At 44.0% G+C, this 17,430-nt stretch overlaps 2 protein-coding genes across 2 annotated transcripts; one reads left to right on the top strand and one right to left on the bottom strand.

Annotated features, from left to right (window-relative positions):
• Positions 1-238: 238 nt before the first annotated feature.
• Positions 239-4,932, top strand: LOC137572180 (uncharacterized). The gene is made up of 3 exons (XM_068283946.1): positions 239-319; positions 394-2,683; positions 4,718-4,932. Exons 1-3 carry the CDS (start codon positions 239-241, stop codon positions 4,930-4,932), a joined length of 2,586 nt encoding a protein of 861 aa, XP_068140047.1.
• Positions 4,933-5,006: 74 nt separating this feature from the next.
• On the bottom strand, positions 5,007-6,738 carry LOC137572179 (uncharacterized). The gene is made up of 4 exons (XM_068283945.1): positions 6,368-6,738; positions 6,174-6,306; positions 5,252-6,017; positions 5,007-5,155 (listed from the first exon to the last, which is right to left on the bottom strand). The coding sequence occupies exons 1-4, from the start codon at positions 6,736-6,738 to the stop codon at positions 5,007-5,009; spliced, it is 1,419 nt and encodes a 472-aa protein (XP_068140046.1).
• Between the last annotated feature and the right edge of the window lie 10,692 nt (positions 6,739-17,430).

Below are 17,430 nucleotides of genomic sequence, written 5' to 3'. Positions count from 1 at the left end.
GCTCAATTCCTGCGGAATGAAGCACACCTTCTCAAGGATCCAGTCCTAAAAACGCAGTTCGATGCCATAATTCAGGAGTACGAGGAATTGGGCTATATGATTAGGGTGACGCCGCCTCAGGATTGAGAAAACTTCTATCTCCCCCATCACGCGGTGTTTAGGCCCGACAGGACCACCACCAAGGTACGCGTGGTTTTTAACGCGTCGAGCCCCTCCACACGGGGCGCCAGCCTTAACGATGTCTTGCACACCGGGCCTACACTGGCACAATCGTTTCGGCAGTATTCAGGATTATGAGCTACAAACTGTCACGTTTGGGGTAACTGCCCGCCATTCTTGGCAATCCGAGTCCTGCTACAATTGGCACAAGATGTGCAAGCGATGTACCCTCAGGCGAGCGAAATCCTTTGGAACTACATGTATGTTGATGATGTTCTTGCCGGCGCTCATACTGAAGACGACGCCCGTCTCGCCATACGAGAGCTTCAAGCTGCCCTCCAATCTGCGGGCCTCCCGCTTCGGAAGTGGACTTCCAATAAGAAGGAAGTACTTCGACCTATCCCAAGAGAGCACCTGCTGCGAGAGGACTTTCTCGAGCTGGAAGACGCGAGCACTGCAAAAACCTTGGGAATCCGCTGGCAAGCCGCCGAGGACGTCTTCTTCTTCACCGTAGCGGACCCACCATTGATGGAGTCGAGCTTCAAGATGCAGGTTCTGTCCTATATCGCTAAACTCTTCGACCCCGCTAGCTGGTTAGCCCCATTTGTTATCCGAGCGAAGATATTTATGCAGCAAATCTGGTTAACCGAACAGAGCTGCGATGACGCTCTGCCGCCGCTCCTGCTGCAGCAATGGCACGAATTCTTGCAGGATTACCCAGGCCTCAGTCAACTCCGCATCCCCCGTTGGCTAAACACCAGCGATACGCTCTCGTGGGAGCTTCATGGCTTCTGTGACGCGTCACAGAAAGCGTATGGAGCAGCCCTATATGTGCGGGTTTGGTATCGCGATCAAGTAAGCGTCCATTTATTAACGGCTAAGACCCGTGTAGCTCCAGTCAAAACAGTCTCGCTGCCTCGGCTTAAGTTGTGCGGAGCGGTTTTGATAGCCGATCTCTGGGCGTCGATCGTTCCTGAACTCCTAATCTCACCTGCAACCTCCCAGTTTTGTTTGGCTTGGCTCAATAAACCCCCGTGTAGTTGGTCCACCTTCGTGGCCAATCGAGTATCCAGCATCTCCAAAAGCACCAGTGGAAACGCTGGTCACATGTGCGTTCCGAGTTCACGCCACACCACCACGACCACCCTACTCCATGACGCTAGCGAACGTTTCTCGGACTACGGGAGGGCATTACGAGTCACCGCGTACATCCTACGCTTCGCCACCAAAAGGATTTCGACGCCTTCCACGGTCCACCTCACCAATGACGAATTGCTCTCCGCCGAGCGCGCCTTGATTCGGACCTCCCAGCGTCGAGAATACATCGCGGAGATACGGGCCCTGGGTGAAGGGCGACCCCTTCCATCATCCAGCACGCTACTCAATTTGAATCCATTTCTCAACCAGCATGGGATGCTCCGCTCCTGCGGACGACTCCGGGCCGCTGAGTCCCTCCGGTATGATGAACGTCACCCTATTCTCCTCCCTTCGCCTGCTTGCCGAATTCGCCCACCGCATCACGTTGCATGGGGCCATCAACTGATGGTGCGGTATCTGCGCATCAAATTCTGGAGCCCACGGAAGAAGAACCTGGTGAAGTCCCACATCAAAGAGTGTAAAGTCTGCATCGTTTATCGTCGACGACTACAGACTCAAATGATGGGTAATCTCCCTCGAGAGCGCATCACCTACACCAGGCCCTTCACCCACACGGGCATTGATTTCGCAGGGCCTTTCAAGATCAAGAATTGCACCGGGCGTGCGTGGCTCATTACGAAGGGTTATGTCTGCGTCTTTGTGTGTTTCAGCACGAAGGCAATCCATCTCGAGGCTACCTCCGACCTCACCACTAAACGACTTCTCGCAGCCTTCTCTCGGTTTGTCGCACGGAGACAATGCCCACAGCGCATTTACTCCGACAACGGCAAAACATTCTTAGGGGCATCAAAGGCGCTCGAAAAATACTTCCTGTACGCCACCAAGCTTAATATAATGAAGGCATTTCCGCAGCACATTTTATCTTGGCAGTTCATTCCACCGAGCGCCCCCCATATGGGAGGACTTTGGGAAGCAGGGGTCAAAAGTTTTAAAACCCTATTCTACAAGTCCTCGTCCACTGTTAAGTACACGTTTGAGGAACTTTCCACTCTCCTGTGTGGAATCGAGGCGCGCCTAACCTCCAGACCAATTTCTCCCATGAGCGAGGACCCAGAGGATCTGCTAGCACTGAGCCTGGAGGACCTCCTGATTGGAGGACCGCTCTTATACATTGCGGAACCGGAGATACTGGTCGAGCCTATGTCGCTAATCAACCGATGGCAGCGACTGAAGGCAATCCAGCAGGCTTTCTGCCGCCGCTGGAAAAGTGAATACCTCAAGGAGCTCCACAAACGGAATAAGTGGAAATCACCGGCTCGCAGTCTCCAGACCGTCAACCTCGTGATCGTGTCCGAAGATAACCTCCCCTCCAACGAGTGGCGCTCAGGGCGAATTGAGGACACTCTGCACGGGGCTGATGCACTGTGTATTTATTTCACAAAAGCGCGTGGGTCTATACGAAGACCCGTTGCGAAGCTCGTCCTGTTGCAAGACAACAGGAGTCCTGAGCCTAAAAACCTATAGTGACTCCCAATCCCTCTATGTTCCGCCGGAATGTCCTCGTCTCCGTGCATGTTGTTCGTTCCCGTACATCGACTAATCCACTATTCCCTACGTAATTTCTTTCGGATGGGTCGTCTCCGGCTCCTGTGGGATCTAGGCGCTCCAGGACGCTGCCGTGTCTGCGTAAATAAAGATATCCGCTGGTGTTCTGTTTGTCGTTAGATGTTTAGTGGTTATATGTGTATAGGATAGTTTCAAATATAGTTTGTTGGTCCTCTATACTAGATTCTGCATTAATAACTCTTAGCTTTTCGTTTACAGTCCTGTGGAATCTTTCCACATCTGAAACACCATTTTTGCTCGATGTTATACTTATATAAACGTTTTCTGATTGTAGCCAATTTTGAAGTGCTGTGCAAATGAAAGCTGAACTCTTATCTGCTTTGATTTATAAGGGTTTAACCATATCGTTAAAGATTTCTGTGATTGTCCTTTTTGTTTCAAGCCAATCTTTTAACTTCAACTAAAGTCGCGTATTTTGAGTAAATATCTATAAGGGATATAATTGTTGATTGTCGATTAAATAGACGTCCATCACGTATTTTTCTTTAGCGTTAAATATCGCTGGGGTAATTTTGAAGATTCATTTAGTATTTCGATTTTCTTATTTTAATAAATTGCATATATGGCATTCATTAATAAAGTTTTGAATTAGTTTTTGGTAGCCTGGATAGCATTTCACCAGTTTTGCGTTTTAGTGATACCTAGATGAAGTAGTGATTTATGGTTTTTAAGAATAATTTCTTTTACTTCTGCATAAGTGGGAATGTCTTTTAAGTTGTAAGTGGTTCTTAATGTTTTTGTTTGGCTGTCTGGACTAATTATTTCAAGATAGGCTTCGTAGAGTGCTTGAAAATCTGTGTCGTTGTGAATGTAAAGTAGAAGCATAAATATTTCTTGCTAATTTCATTAGCAAACTGTGATGTGTCACAATACTTGACATTGTCTGGCACCTCGTTAGAGTTTTCCTTCTGCTATATGTTAAAATTAAGCTACGCCCATGCAGAGTCCCTCTTTTGTTATTCTTTTGTTACGTCCACGGAGGGCATATTAAAATGTTCCAATATGAAATTGACTCTAGTTTCTTTTTTTTTTTGACAAATAATGATCACAATGTACGCCTGTCTCTTTGTGGCTACCGCCGCTTGATCTGTTTGATCCACCTGTTCTGTCTGTTCTATCTGAGGTTGATTCTGAATCTGATAATTAAGGCGATTTTCTTGCATGCTCTGATAAAGATTTCTTTGATATTCATCTCGAAGATGTTGTTTATATTGGAATTTGGGATGATTTGAGTCATAGATAATAGGTTTTCCCTGAAATATATTGATTCGATTTGTAATTCGAATTTTCAGAATTACTTTAATTGTTAGTTTTGGCTTTCTCTGTGGAGCTGTTTTCATATTGACGCTTTCTCTGGGCTACTTGTTTCAAATTAGACACTGTTAAAATAACAAACTTCGTTAATGTCATATACAGCTTGTCTGGTAGTCTTTTGATAATGACATCTTTCATTCTTTCGTCTCCTATGCGTGTTTTTACAATAAGTCTCTTTCACGGGGTAACCTTAGATATGACGCACTTAATATATTTCGTTACATAATACCGACTGCGCCAGTTTAAAATTTTGTTTATTAATTTAAAATAATATGGAACAGCAGTGAGCGGCGAAGAGCAGTGAGGAGTGAGGTACGAGATTTCCATTCGAACACCCGTTCTTTTCTCTCTATTCGAAACTGCTGTACTTATATTTAAAATCGAAACATTTCGTGTGTTTCGGGTTATCTGTAAATAAACTCAAAATATTAAACGAAGTCCCGCGAGTTTTAATTATTTCACCAGCTAACCATACCACGAAAAAGTTTTGGCACCCACCAACCAATTGTACTCTCATCAGATCCTTCCGCCCCTCCACGAACATTGGTCCTTATAACATTCCGCCGGAACGTACGGTCGGACCTGGACTCGATGACGGCCGTGCAGGCTTGGTCGACCCCGACCATGGTCACAGCCAGCCCCAGGGACCGGGCAAATGAAAGATTGATGCGGCTCTCAAGCCGCTCACGCATCGAGGAGGACGCGGGTCAAGAAGGATTTCGCGCCATCGGATGAGTGCTCGTGTGCCAAGCAATTGGGGCAGTACTTATTTATAAGCACCGCCCGGAGCCGCTTTTCCCCTCAAAAATTCACGAAGCGCTGACACTGCCGGAGTGCGTGAACCCCCCGGCAGACCCGGAATCGGTACGCGTTCGTCCCGTGTGGAAAAAATCGTTTGCTGCGGTGGTGCGGCAGACGCGTGGAAGCCATGTCGCTATGGAGGGGCGATCTGAACGAACTGCAAGAAAGAAATCAGTCGTAGCCTCGAGATGGATTGCCTTCGTGCTGAAACACACAAAGACGCAGACATAACCCTTCGTAATGAGCAACGCACGCCCGGTGTAATTCTTGATCTCGAAAGGCCCTGCGAAATCAATGCCCGTGTGGGTGAAGGGCCTGGTGTAGGTGATGCGCTCTCGAGGGAGATTACCCATCATTTGAGTCTGTAGTCGTCGACGATAAACGATGCAGACTTTACACTCTTTGATGTGGGACTTCACCAGGTTCTTCTTCCGTGGGCTCCAGAATTTGGTGCGCAGATACCGCACCATCAGTTGATGGCCCCATGCAACGTGATGCGGTGGGCGAATTCGGCAAGCAGGCGGAGGGAGGAGAATAGGGTGACGTTCATCATACCGGAGGGACTCAGCGGCCCGGAGTCGTCCGCAGGAGCGGAGTATCCCATGCTGGTTGAGAAATGGATTCAAATTGAGTAGCGTGCTGGATGATGGAAGGGGTCGCCCTTCACCCAGGGCCCGTATCTCCGCGATGTATTCTCGACGCTGGGAGGTCCGAATCAAGGCGCGCTCGGCGGAGAGCAATTCGTCATTGGTGAGGTGGACCGTGGAAGGCGTCGAAATCCTTTTGGTGGCGAAGCGTAGGATGTACGCGGTGACTCGTAATGCCCTTCCGTAGTCCGAGAAACGTTCGCTAGCGTCATGGAGTAGGGTGGTCGTGGTGGTGTGGCGTGAACTCGGAATGCACATGTGACCAGCGTTTCCACTGGTGCTTTTGGAGATGCTGGATACTCGATTGGCCACGAAGGTGGACCAACTACACGGGGGTTTATTGAGCCAAGCCAACAAAATGGTGGAGTCGGTCTAAAACTGGGAGGTTGCAGGTGAGATTAGGAGTTCAGGAACGATCGACGCCCAGAGATCGGCTAGCAAAACCGCTCCGCACAACTTAAACCGAGGCAGCGAGACTGTTTTGACTGGAGCTACACGGGTCTTAGCCGTTAATAAATGGACGCTTACTTGATCGCGATACCAAACCCGCACATATAGGGCTGCTCCATACGCTTTCTGTGACGCGTCACAGAAGCCATGAAGCTCCCACGAGAGCGTATCGCTGCTGCAGCAGGAGCGGCGGCAGAGCGTCATCGCAGCCCTGTTCGGTTAACCAGATTTGCTGCATAAATATCTTCGCTCGGATAACAAATGGGGCTAACCAGCTAGCGGGGTCGAAGAGTTTAGCGATATAGGACAGAACCTGCATCTTGAAGCTCGACTCCATCAATGGTGGGTCCGCTACGGTGAAGAAGAAGACGTCCTCGGCGGCTTGCCAGCGGATTCCCAAGGTTTTTGCAGTGCTCGCGTCTTCCAGCTCGAGAAAGTCCTCTCGCAGCAGGTGCTCTCTTGGGATAGGTCGAAGTACTTCCTTCTTATTGGAAGTCCACTTCCGAAGCGGGAGGCCCGCAGATTGGAGGGCAGCTTGAAGCTCTCGTATGGCGAGACGGGCGTCGTCTTCAGTATGAGCGCCGGCAAGAACATCATCAACATACATGTAGTTCCAAAGGATTTCGCTCGCCTGAGGGTACATCGCTTGCACATCTTGTGCCAATTGTAGCAGGACTCGGATTGCCAAGAATGGCGTGCAGTTACCCCAAACGTGACAGTTTGTAGCTCATAATCCTGAATACTGCCGAAACGATTGTGCCAGTGTAGGCCCGGTGTGCAAGACTGACGCCCCGTGTGGAGGGGCTCGACGCGTTAAAAACCACGCGTACCTTGGAGGTAGTGCTATCGGGCTTAAACACCGCGTGATGGGGGTAGAATAGAATAGGATAGAAGTTTTGCCCATCTTCAGGCGTGATAGAGCTTCTCCACTTGTGACAAATACGGATTGGCGATATAAATGGCAGCGAACAAATCGCGGAATGTGTGCCATGCTAGGCTGTTGCCATCAAATGTCTTTATGTCACACGGAGGAACTCTATGCCCCGGCGGCCCCGACGGAGCGGTTGCGTCATCTCCGCCAAGAGCTGTTCGATGCGTTCTCCGAATAACGTCCCGCATCGCACTTACGCCGCGTAAGCGGATTCGTGCTTCGCCTTGATGTGGCTTATGTTTGCCAAGCTTTCCTCGTCGGTTTGGACCGTCAAGGCCTTGTGACAACGGGAGTATTCCATCTCGACAGTTGACCAAAGGGATTTGAGCTGCTCTAAGTGCATTTTAATGGAAAATAAGGGCACTTCAGAAGTTAGAGCTTCACTCTCACGAGCTTCAAACAGAGTCAATGCGTAGCACGCCAGAACGAAATCGGAGAGGGACATTCTGGATTGTTCTCTACGCTGTTGTGATACGGATCGGGTGACGGGAACGTCAGAACAGTGCGTCACAATAACGTGCGGGATCTGGGTCTGGGTTGAAAGCTTGGAACGACCTTTGTGTTCACTCGAGTCTTTAACCGAGAATCTGCGACCCTAAGGTAGGCTGGACGAGGACGGACGGGACCTTGGGGCTTCGCTGCGGCTGTGAGCAGACTGGGACTTGCGCGAAGTATCCGTACGCTTCACGGTCGCCGGAGTCTTTGGAGGCCGAACCTTCTCCGGAGTTGCAGAGGGAGACGAAAGACTGTTAGACATCGTCAGTCTTGGACGGCTCCGTGGACATACTCAGGGGACGACCTTACCGACGAAGACCGCGTTTGTGCGCTTTTTGGTTTTGGAAAGAGAACAAAAAAGAGAAGTGGACTGTATGAGGACGCAAGAATTTTCTCACTGTGCACCGCAGGATTGCGGGAGAATTCTGTCTCGCGTGGCTCGGAAATGGAGCCCTTTTAATGGGGATATATGCGGAGCAATATACGAAATCACTAATGCGGATCGAAAATTACACGTAGACAAAGCGGAGTGATTACCCAACAAGTTTAGATGGATTCGTAAGTAACGATGGGAGTACTTATAAAACAAAACACGGATGAAATATATAAATAAAGATGTACAGGGCAAACAAACAAAAAATATACGTTTTTACATAAATCTGGATATATATGTGTGCGCAAAATAATGGCCGGAAAAAATTATATATGATTTATAAATATGGACGTATATATATTTGGGCACGATAATACTGGAAGAAACTATATATATGTATATATTTAGAAATATGGGCGGATATATAAATATGGGCCCGATAGTGTTGGAAAAAATATATATGTATTTATTTATATATATGGGCGGATATATATGTGCACAAAATACTGGCCGAAAAAAATTATATATATAATTTATAAATATGGACGGGTATATAATTAGGCGAAAGAAGGGAATCGGAAATAATGTAGTTTGAATTTGGCGAGCTTGAGCGGTCTATCGATATCACGACTTGACTCACGTGTCACCACTACTCCGAAAACAGCTGTCGGCCGCTGGTTATATATTTGGTTTTTGGATTTGTTGTTTAATTATGTTATTAATTTTTTTTTTTGTGGTTGTGCGGAGGGAAAAAAAGAACAAAACGAACGCTTTTACACACCGCGAGTGTTGTGCGCGAAAGAAAAAAAAACAAACGATCAGTGAATATGGACGAATGCTTCGATATATGTACGTACTTGCGTAAGTACACAGGTAAGTATGTATGTGTGTATGCACGCGCGTTGTTCACAAAAAACGTAAGTAATTTGTTATTTAGTTGGGTGTTGGGTTCCTTTCCTATCCCTTATTTTTTTGTTAACACAATGTGCGACACCGAAATGGATTATGTGTTGTGGATATGTACATATGCGCGTACATCAACAGATGACGATGTATGTATGTAAGTAGATACGCCGGTGGGCGGATACGCGCGTGAGGAAATTAATTGGGCAATGGAAATAATTCGAACACATAATAAATCGCGGTGAACACTTTAATTACTATTTTTTTCTCCTTTTTTTTTTCTCTTTACTATACGCGAACTTGGCAAACAGTTGTGGAATGTGAGTGTAAACGAGTTTTACGTATGTAAAAAGTGGAATTGGACATGCGTAGCCGTGGAATGGAAAACAAAAAAGGTGGACAAACAAGCTAAGGACTGGGAACTACCATGTAACCTGGGAACAGGTCAGGTATGTACATACAATATATAAAAGTGTGTAGGTCGCTATGGAAGAGCGGGAAAACCTCACACTTTTATTAGTATGTAGGGGGAAATGAAATGAATAATGAAATTTTGTACTTATCAGGAATTCCGCCGATGCAAGCTGGAGGAGCGGAAGGATATCCGGCTCGAAGGACCAATGTTCGCGGAAGGATCCAAATAAAACACAAGTGGTTGTCGGGTGCCAATTTCTTCAGGGGTCTGGTGAGTGCGTAATGCATTTAAAACGCTCGAGAACTTCGGTTAAATTTAATTCTGGTTTATTTTATTTACGTCACAAGATGTCCCGACACAGACGAGAATGGTTCGGGTTAAAAAATGGACAATATCGAAAGATAAGCGCAAGGAAAAAAGAACGGGTGTTCGGATTAGATGCTTGTACTGGATTAATATGGCGATGCCCATCAGAAAATGGAGTCACTCCTCCTGGTGTGACCGTAGACGCCGAGGTTTAAAAAAAACCCTCCTCACTCCTCACTGCTCTTCGCCGCTCACTGCTGTGGCGTGAACATAAATATACTAATTAATTTCAGAGATACCAACAAATTTATTTCCTTTCCTATCAATACTACACTCGACACATAATCAAAGCATTGAAATTGATCCCACCTAATGGATATCTTGTATTCAAAACAGGAACCATGGATTTACCCTCAGATTTCGACCAACTTACAAAACACTTACAACAAATTGGTTCAGCAGTCAGAACCATATAAGAACATAGTCCACATTCAGTATTTAGTCAAAAAATTAAATCGCGAAATGTACGGCATAAAAATAATAAAGAGAAATAAGCGAGGACTTATTAACATAATAGGCACAGCACATAAATATCTTTTCGGCACCTTAGACCAATACGATAAAGAAGAACTTGAACAAAAAATTGATAGTCTATCAGCAAATAGCGCCCAAAATAATGAACTTAATCATATCATTGAAGCAGTCAACAAAAATATAGAACTCCTAAATAACCTTACTATTCAACAGGATGCAGACAAAAAATTAAATATACTAATATTCAACTTAGAGCATTTTACAGAATACATAGAAGACATAGAGTTAGGAATGCAGTTGACAAGACTAGGAATATTTAATCCAAAACTTTTAAACCATCAAGAAAAATCTAACATAAATACAGAAAAACTTTAAAACATAAAAACATCTACTTGGCTAAAATCAGACTCAAACGAAATATTAATAATTTCGCATATACCTAGACAAATATCTAAAACATCGCTATTTAAAATTATATCCTATCCAGATGAAAATAATAACACTTTAACAGAAAACATTCAAGAAACTTACTATATTCAAAATAATAAAATTTATGCAAAATCAACCATTAAACAAGAAATAAAGTGTATAGTTGGCATTATTACACAAAAACCAGCAGAATGCAAATACACAAAGATGTTCAAAACAAATTCAATTAGTTATGTAGAACCCAATATTATCGTAACTTGGAACTTGCCCAAGACAAATTTAAAACAAAATTGTAACCAGAATAAAATATTCATAGAAGGAAACAATATCATAAAAATATACGACTGTTCTATGCAGTTAAATGAAATATCAATAGTAAATACATTACAAGATTATACCCAAAATATTTATGTAACCAACAATGTAACAAAACTAGAACCAATCTCTTATATCCAAATATCCAAGCTAAACAAATCATTTCCGAAAAAACTGCGTGTAACAAAATATTTAACATCATAACTACCACAACATTTACACTCCTGGCTTGCACCCTGTAACTGTCGAGATAAGTCAGCAAAACGCAAATGGTAGTGGCACTGCGATCCTTTTGCTCAATATGATGGCGGCACACTAGTCACGCTGTTTCATCAGGACTTCACCTCGATGTGCGATTACCCGAACCACTTGCACGAGCACAACTAACTTTACTCTGCATGAACCTTTTCGTATACCATGTAGTGACTACAACAGACTTTGGTACGATCAGTTGGAATTCACGTGGAGGAAAGAAAGAACAGTTTTCCAAAAACCACGCTATCCAATAAGTCTCTTTTGCGTTAATTATACCATACACCCATAGGGTGAAATGGTATATTAAAGTCGCCAAAATGTATGTAACAGGCAGAAGGAAGCTTCTCCGACCCTATAAAGTATATATATTCTTGATCAGGATCAACAGCCGAGTCGATTTAGCCATGTCCGTCTGTCCGTCCGTCCGTCCGTCTGTATGAACACGCAAATCTCGGAGACTATAAGAGCTAGAGCCACCAAATTTGGTATGTATACTCGAGTAGTATGCACATGTTCAGTGTTAATTGGAATTTCGGCCACGCCCCCTTACGCCCCCAGGAATCACATAAAACTGTTTTTCTTAAAAAGTATGACAGCTAGAGACATCAAATTTAGTTTGTATACCCGATTAGTTAGTGCGCAGAAATTAACTGTTCAAACTTTATGCCACGCCCCCTTACGCCCCCAGGAATCACATAAAACTGTTTTTCTTAAAAAGTATAATAGCTAGAGACATCAAATTTGGTATATATGCTCGGTTAGTTAGCGCGCAGAAACTAATTGCTTAAACTTTTTGCCACGCCCCCTTCCGCCCCCGGAATTTACATAAAAGTGATTTCCTTAAAAACTATGATAGCTACCGACATCAAATTTTGTATGTAGACTAGCTTAATAGACGCGCAGATATTGGCTATTTAAACATTTTGCCACGCCCACTTCCTCCCCCGCAAATTAAACAGAACTGAAAACTAACAAAGCTAAAGTCACCAAATTTAGTATGTATACTGGCATAGTATGCGCGGAGAATTTAGATATTTTCACATTTTGCCACGCCCACTTCCGCCTCCATAATTTAGAAAAAAACAATTTCCTCCTTTAGTTTTTTGACTATCGCATTTAAATTTGGCAGACTAATTTATCCTTTCTATTTCTACCAAACTACCAAATTTTATTGAAATCGGACTAGAAACATGTAAAATATGCGTATGAATGTGTTTTACTACGCGGTCCACAAGACCAGAATTGGACGTTGGCTAGTAGCGGCGCTAGAGTGCTCGTGTGTTTGTAGAGTGAGCGAGATAGCACATAGTATAAGACATGTAAAAACAATTTAATAGACATACATTTGGTCTTCGAAATTTGAAATATTTGTTTCACCAGGTGTATGGTATACCCACTTACTTACTTGCTTCATTTTCTTATTGTTTTATCCAAACTCCATTTATAAAAAAATAATGTAAAGCAATGTAAAACAAACCGACCAGCTGTGGTTTTGCCACTTAGTTCATAGTTAATTCAACTGAATTATAAAATAGTTGAAATCCTGTACATTACACCACTGTTTCAACCTCACGAATTCAACTGAAATGTGAAAGTCTGTGATATTACAATACTTTATTGACGAATATCCTTCGTTGGAAAATTCATACTAATTTTCCCTGTAAATCTTCTAGAATATAGTATGAATTCCCTAGGTTTTAACGAACACGAGTTTAAGAAACGGTGGGCAAAGATTAGCATTAATTCCTTTACTAAAATTGCTCTGAACAAAATTCTTACTAAAAACATCCTGACCAACTTTGATACAGATAGGCCTCGTTCTCAAATTATACATACTGCTGGTCTTATTGTTCATATGCACTTTTCAAGTTCTCCCGTAACTTTGATCTTAGTAATTTATGCTGATCATCTCGATCGAGCTGTACTACTGCTTCACCTAACATTTTGAAATTCCTTAGAAGTTTTTTTGACTTGCATGCGTTACCATATCTAATCCATATACCGCACGGAATGGAGATATCTTTAAACTTTGATGATAACTATTTCTTAAAGCACAACTAATTTCTTGGATTTAATTTTGAAAAAACACTAGAATGGGGTTTGTCGTGAAGTTTTTCACTGGACAAAGCCAGTGAAATTTGGTTAAATGATCTAAATAAATTTATGTTTCCTTTTCTAATTCGTGGATATGGGCCTAAAAGGTCGATGTACAAACTTTGAAACGGTCGTTCAGACACTGCCTGTTTACCCATGGGTGCTTTTAATGTCCTATGAGGAGGTTAATTTAAACTTATATCCTTGCAATTGCCTAGCCCATCTCGCTAGGCGCACATTAAGATTGGATTGCTTCATCAACCAAGATAGACTGGCGTGATCTGTAACAATCTTAAAATCTTGAAGCTCTGTAACACAACGAACTCCTCACACTTCGCTCCAAGCGGGGCTTGGTTCCCCGCTCTTTGCTAAGCTAGAATTAGTTGAAATTCATCTGTGAATACAAAACATATACTGAAGAAGAATCTCGGCGCGTTTTCAAATTTTTTTGAAGGAAGGAAGAAACCAAAGAAAAATTCATTTACCTGCCCCCTCTACCAAGGAAATTCAGCCTCCTTACACAAACATTGGTCCATTTGTATCGGTGGAATTTCATATTTCAAGCTAAGTAATTTTTTCCAAATTATATGTACCAAATTATATATACCCATACTCCCTTGATTTTCCTAATCAAATGAAAATTACTTTCGCGCAAATTTACTGATTACAAATAGTTTTCTCTCCTCAAAGGAGAGAAAACTTTGGTCCCCAATTTTTTCATACATATATATGTGTCCAGCACTTTGGCAAATATATATGCCAAGTATATAAAGCGCCATATTTATTTGCCTATTTCTAATATATATATATATTTTTCGCATTTCCAAAATATTAACACATATTTATGTAGTGACACAATCTACGAAATTCAAAGTGATCTCCTACATATGTAAATGCAAGCAGAGTGTGTGAATGTGACATAATATAAATCACAAAATTTTATCCAGTGCTAAATCAAATCCAAAAAAAAAGAAGTTTTTTGTGCAAATACAGTCCATTCCTGGGAAAAGTGTGTGCGCGAAGTGAAAGGTGGTTCCAACGAAGAGACAAAAAATTTCAATACAAGTTAATAAAGATTAAATCGAACTTAGCCGGCTCGAGGTCAATCTTACAAAGGAAGATTATTTCAAAGGCAACACACAAAAAGGTGAGCAGGTTGTCTGTATAGCTATTTCAAGAACTACCAAGTTCTATCATCAGCAGACTTTGCTAAAGAACTCCAGAATTGCAATAGCCATACCATGTCTTCAACGCTAAAACTAGTTGGGAATTACATTGCCACCTAAATGAAGCCAAAAAAGTTGGCGAAGCCTACAATACCGAATTCCCAACTGAGCCGGAAGATTCTTTCGGATATAAAATAAGGAGTGCCCTTTTGCCAAAAGTTCACGATGGCTGTACCTAGCAATTTATCTCTGGAACTGGCATTTAAAGGAAGCGGGGATACGATAAGTCGCTTATTTTTGAAACGCTGTTGAAGTGCCGTTTCAAAACCATCATTTGTAAGCGGGAATTTCGCTACAATGAGGTTGGCTTCACCCCTCGTTTTCGCTAGGAGATGGTACAGTTTTTCAACGGGGGAAATTCGCGAATCGCTTATGTAAATGGCCGTAAACAAATCACGGAACGTGGGCCATTTGAGATAATCTCCCGTAAAGACTTCTGTGTCAATGAGTGGCAGTCGACAGCCTCGTTTTGCTGGTGCAGAGGTAGACCCATGACGGTTCGGAGGAGTAGGAGCAGACGCTTCGTGGTTAAGCTCACTTAATCGAGCCGTATATCTCTCGTAAACTTGATAGCATTTGTTATAATTAGCTTGGATGGTTAAATTTTTATGGCTACCGTCTTTAGTATCTGGGAGTGCCTCACATTTCTCATATTCCTGCTCGACCCTTTCCCACAACGCTCGTACTCGATCACAATGGACTTGGAGCGTAACAACGCTGACCTCGGACAGTGAAGTGACTTGGGTGTCGACTTCAAATTGAATCATTTTATCGCCGATCGAGATAAACTTTTGCAAAGCCATGGTGGAAGCAACTTAAGTTCTTCTGGATTCGGACCGAGTGACTCTTGGGCCGGTTACCAAAATCTGTGGAGGTGGTACCAGTGGCTTGACCTTCTTTTGACCTGCTCGACGTGGCTTTGACGTGGATTGCTGAGAAGTCGTACTTAATGGTGCGGACGGGAGAGTTAATGGACTAGAAAGGGTCGGAAACGCTTGTAAAGGAAGATTAGTAGGGCTGATACTCCTCTGACGCGGACCTGGAGCAACAATTGAAGACTTGCGCGTGGCCGCAGTGCGCTTAGCCTTTTTATAGTCCTTTTTCGGGCTTGTGCTCTTAACCTCACAGAATGGCGATTACAATAGCAGTGAGCTGGCTTGGCACGGCTTGGAAATTAGCGAAAAAAATACAAACTGGAACGTTTGGGAAAACCTATAACGCTACCAACCCACTCAAGGAACGGCTTTGAAACGCCTTGAAATTGATTAAAAACCCACAAAACGAGTTGGTACGGTTGGGATAAGTTGGAACGCTGCCAAAAAACCTTAGGAACGGCTTGAAACTCCTTGGAATTAAAATATAAAACCAGGAGATACGACTTGTGACACTTTGGGATTGAAGTATTATTCCAAAATCACGACTTGGAACGCTTGGAACACTTTCGACCACAAATATAACCCCAAAGATACGACTTGGAACACGTGGAACACTTTGGAATTCAAATATAACGCCAAAGACACGACTTGGAACGCTTTGGAATCTGGATAAAATACCGCTAATCGGGTAGCTAAAATTGTCACGGAAATAAAAGGCGCCCCATGGAATCACGTCTGTTCAGAGGACAATCCAGCAGATCTCCCTAGTCGCGGCTTGAGTGCGAATGAACTTGTACACAAGGATTTGTGGGGGCACGGCCCACCATGGCTACGGTAACCACGCTCCTGGCGGCGAGCGACACCACTTCCACTAGACACTACCTTGGAGAAGCGGGTAGTGAAGGTCCACGTCACGATCGCTAAGCCAGCCAATGAGATACTATCTCGTTTTTCCAATCTGGCACGTGCCTTACGAGTAGTAGCATATGTGGTTAGTTTCGGCAGAAAGTGTCGAAAACTTCCAAACGATTACTCCGGGGAGGTGACCTCTAACGAGATCAATCAAGTACTCCAAGCGTGATCCAAGTCACTCAGCGTGAATACTTCCCGACATCAGTTTCTGCAGCAGAAGAAATCTCTGCCCACTTATAGTACCATTCTCAATTTGAATCCGTTCACTGACGCATCAGGTGTGATCCGAGCATGTGGGAGCGTGCAACAAGCAGCGGCCCTCAGTTACGATGAGCGTAACCCCATTCTGTTGCCAGTCGTAAGTCCATTGTCCCGGCTGTTGGTGCTTTTCACGCGTCAGATCTCTCTCCATGGGGCAGTCAACTGGTAGTTCGTCTCATACGACACTGATACTGGATTTCAAGACTGCGGAATCTTGTGAAATCGGTGGTCAATTCATGCAAGGTCTATGTGATTTACATAAGAAGGCTGCAATCACAGCTAATGGACACTCTTCCGTCTTAGCGAACTACTTTCGCACGGCCCTTTACGACCACCGGGATAGATTTCGCAGGTCCTTTCGACCTCAAGAGTTTCACCGGCCGCGCCTGTCGCATATCAAAGGGATGTGTGTGTGTCTTTGTTTGTTTTTCCACCAAAGCCATTAACCTTGAGGTTAATTAAATTTGAAGGCTGTGAGTCAGGTGGAAAGAGGAATATCTAAAAGAGCCACATAAGCGCAATAAGTGCCGATTCCCTTCTAAAAATCTTGAAGTGGGCGATTTGGTGGTACTTTAGGATGACAATCTTCAATTAAACGAAAGGCGTCTCGGGCGAATCCACCAAACGTACCCTGGCAGTGACGGCAACGTCCGCCTCGTCGATCTGCTTACCGCTCGCCGTGTTGTGAAACGTCTAGTCGCAAAGCTGACCTTTCTTCCTCCAGAAAGTTACAGTAGCGTCCAGCACTTGGTCCTTCCTCCCAAATACGAAGGGCCGAGCTGCCAGTAGTAATATGTGTATTCTATAGTCCTACGTTATTCCGCTTTTTTCGTTATTTGTCTCGGCAGCTTTCTGATATCCGTTAATCTACATCCCGTTTCTATAGCTCCGAGACCACGCTCAGTACAGGCATCGAAGGAGGAGCGCAGATGTTCGCGAGGAACTGAGTCCTTCCGTTGCCGAGTCTGTCGCGGAATCCATCCTCTGAAGCAATGCCGTCGCTTCCTGTGG

This window comes from Drosophila tropicalis, unplaced genomic scaffold, assembly GCF_018151085.1.
Source record: "Drosophila tropicalis isolate 14030-0801.00 unplaced genomic scaffold, ASM1815108v1 contig_258, whole genome shotgun sequence".
Taxonomy (NCBI): Eukaryota; Metazoa; Arthropoda; class Insecta; order Diptera; family Drosophilidae; genus Drosophila; species Drosophila tropicalis.
Note: the sequence above shows the minus strand (reverse complement) of the source record. Positions and strands in the feature narration are given on the sequence as shown.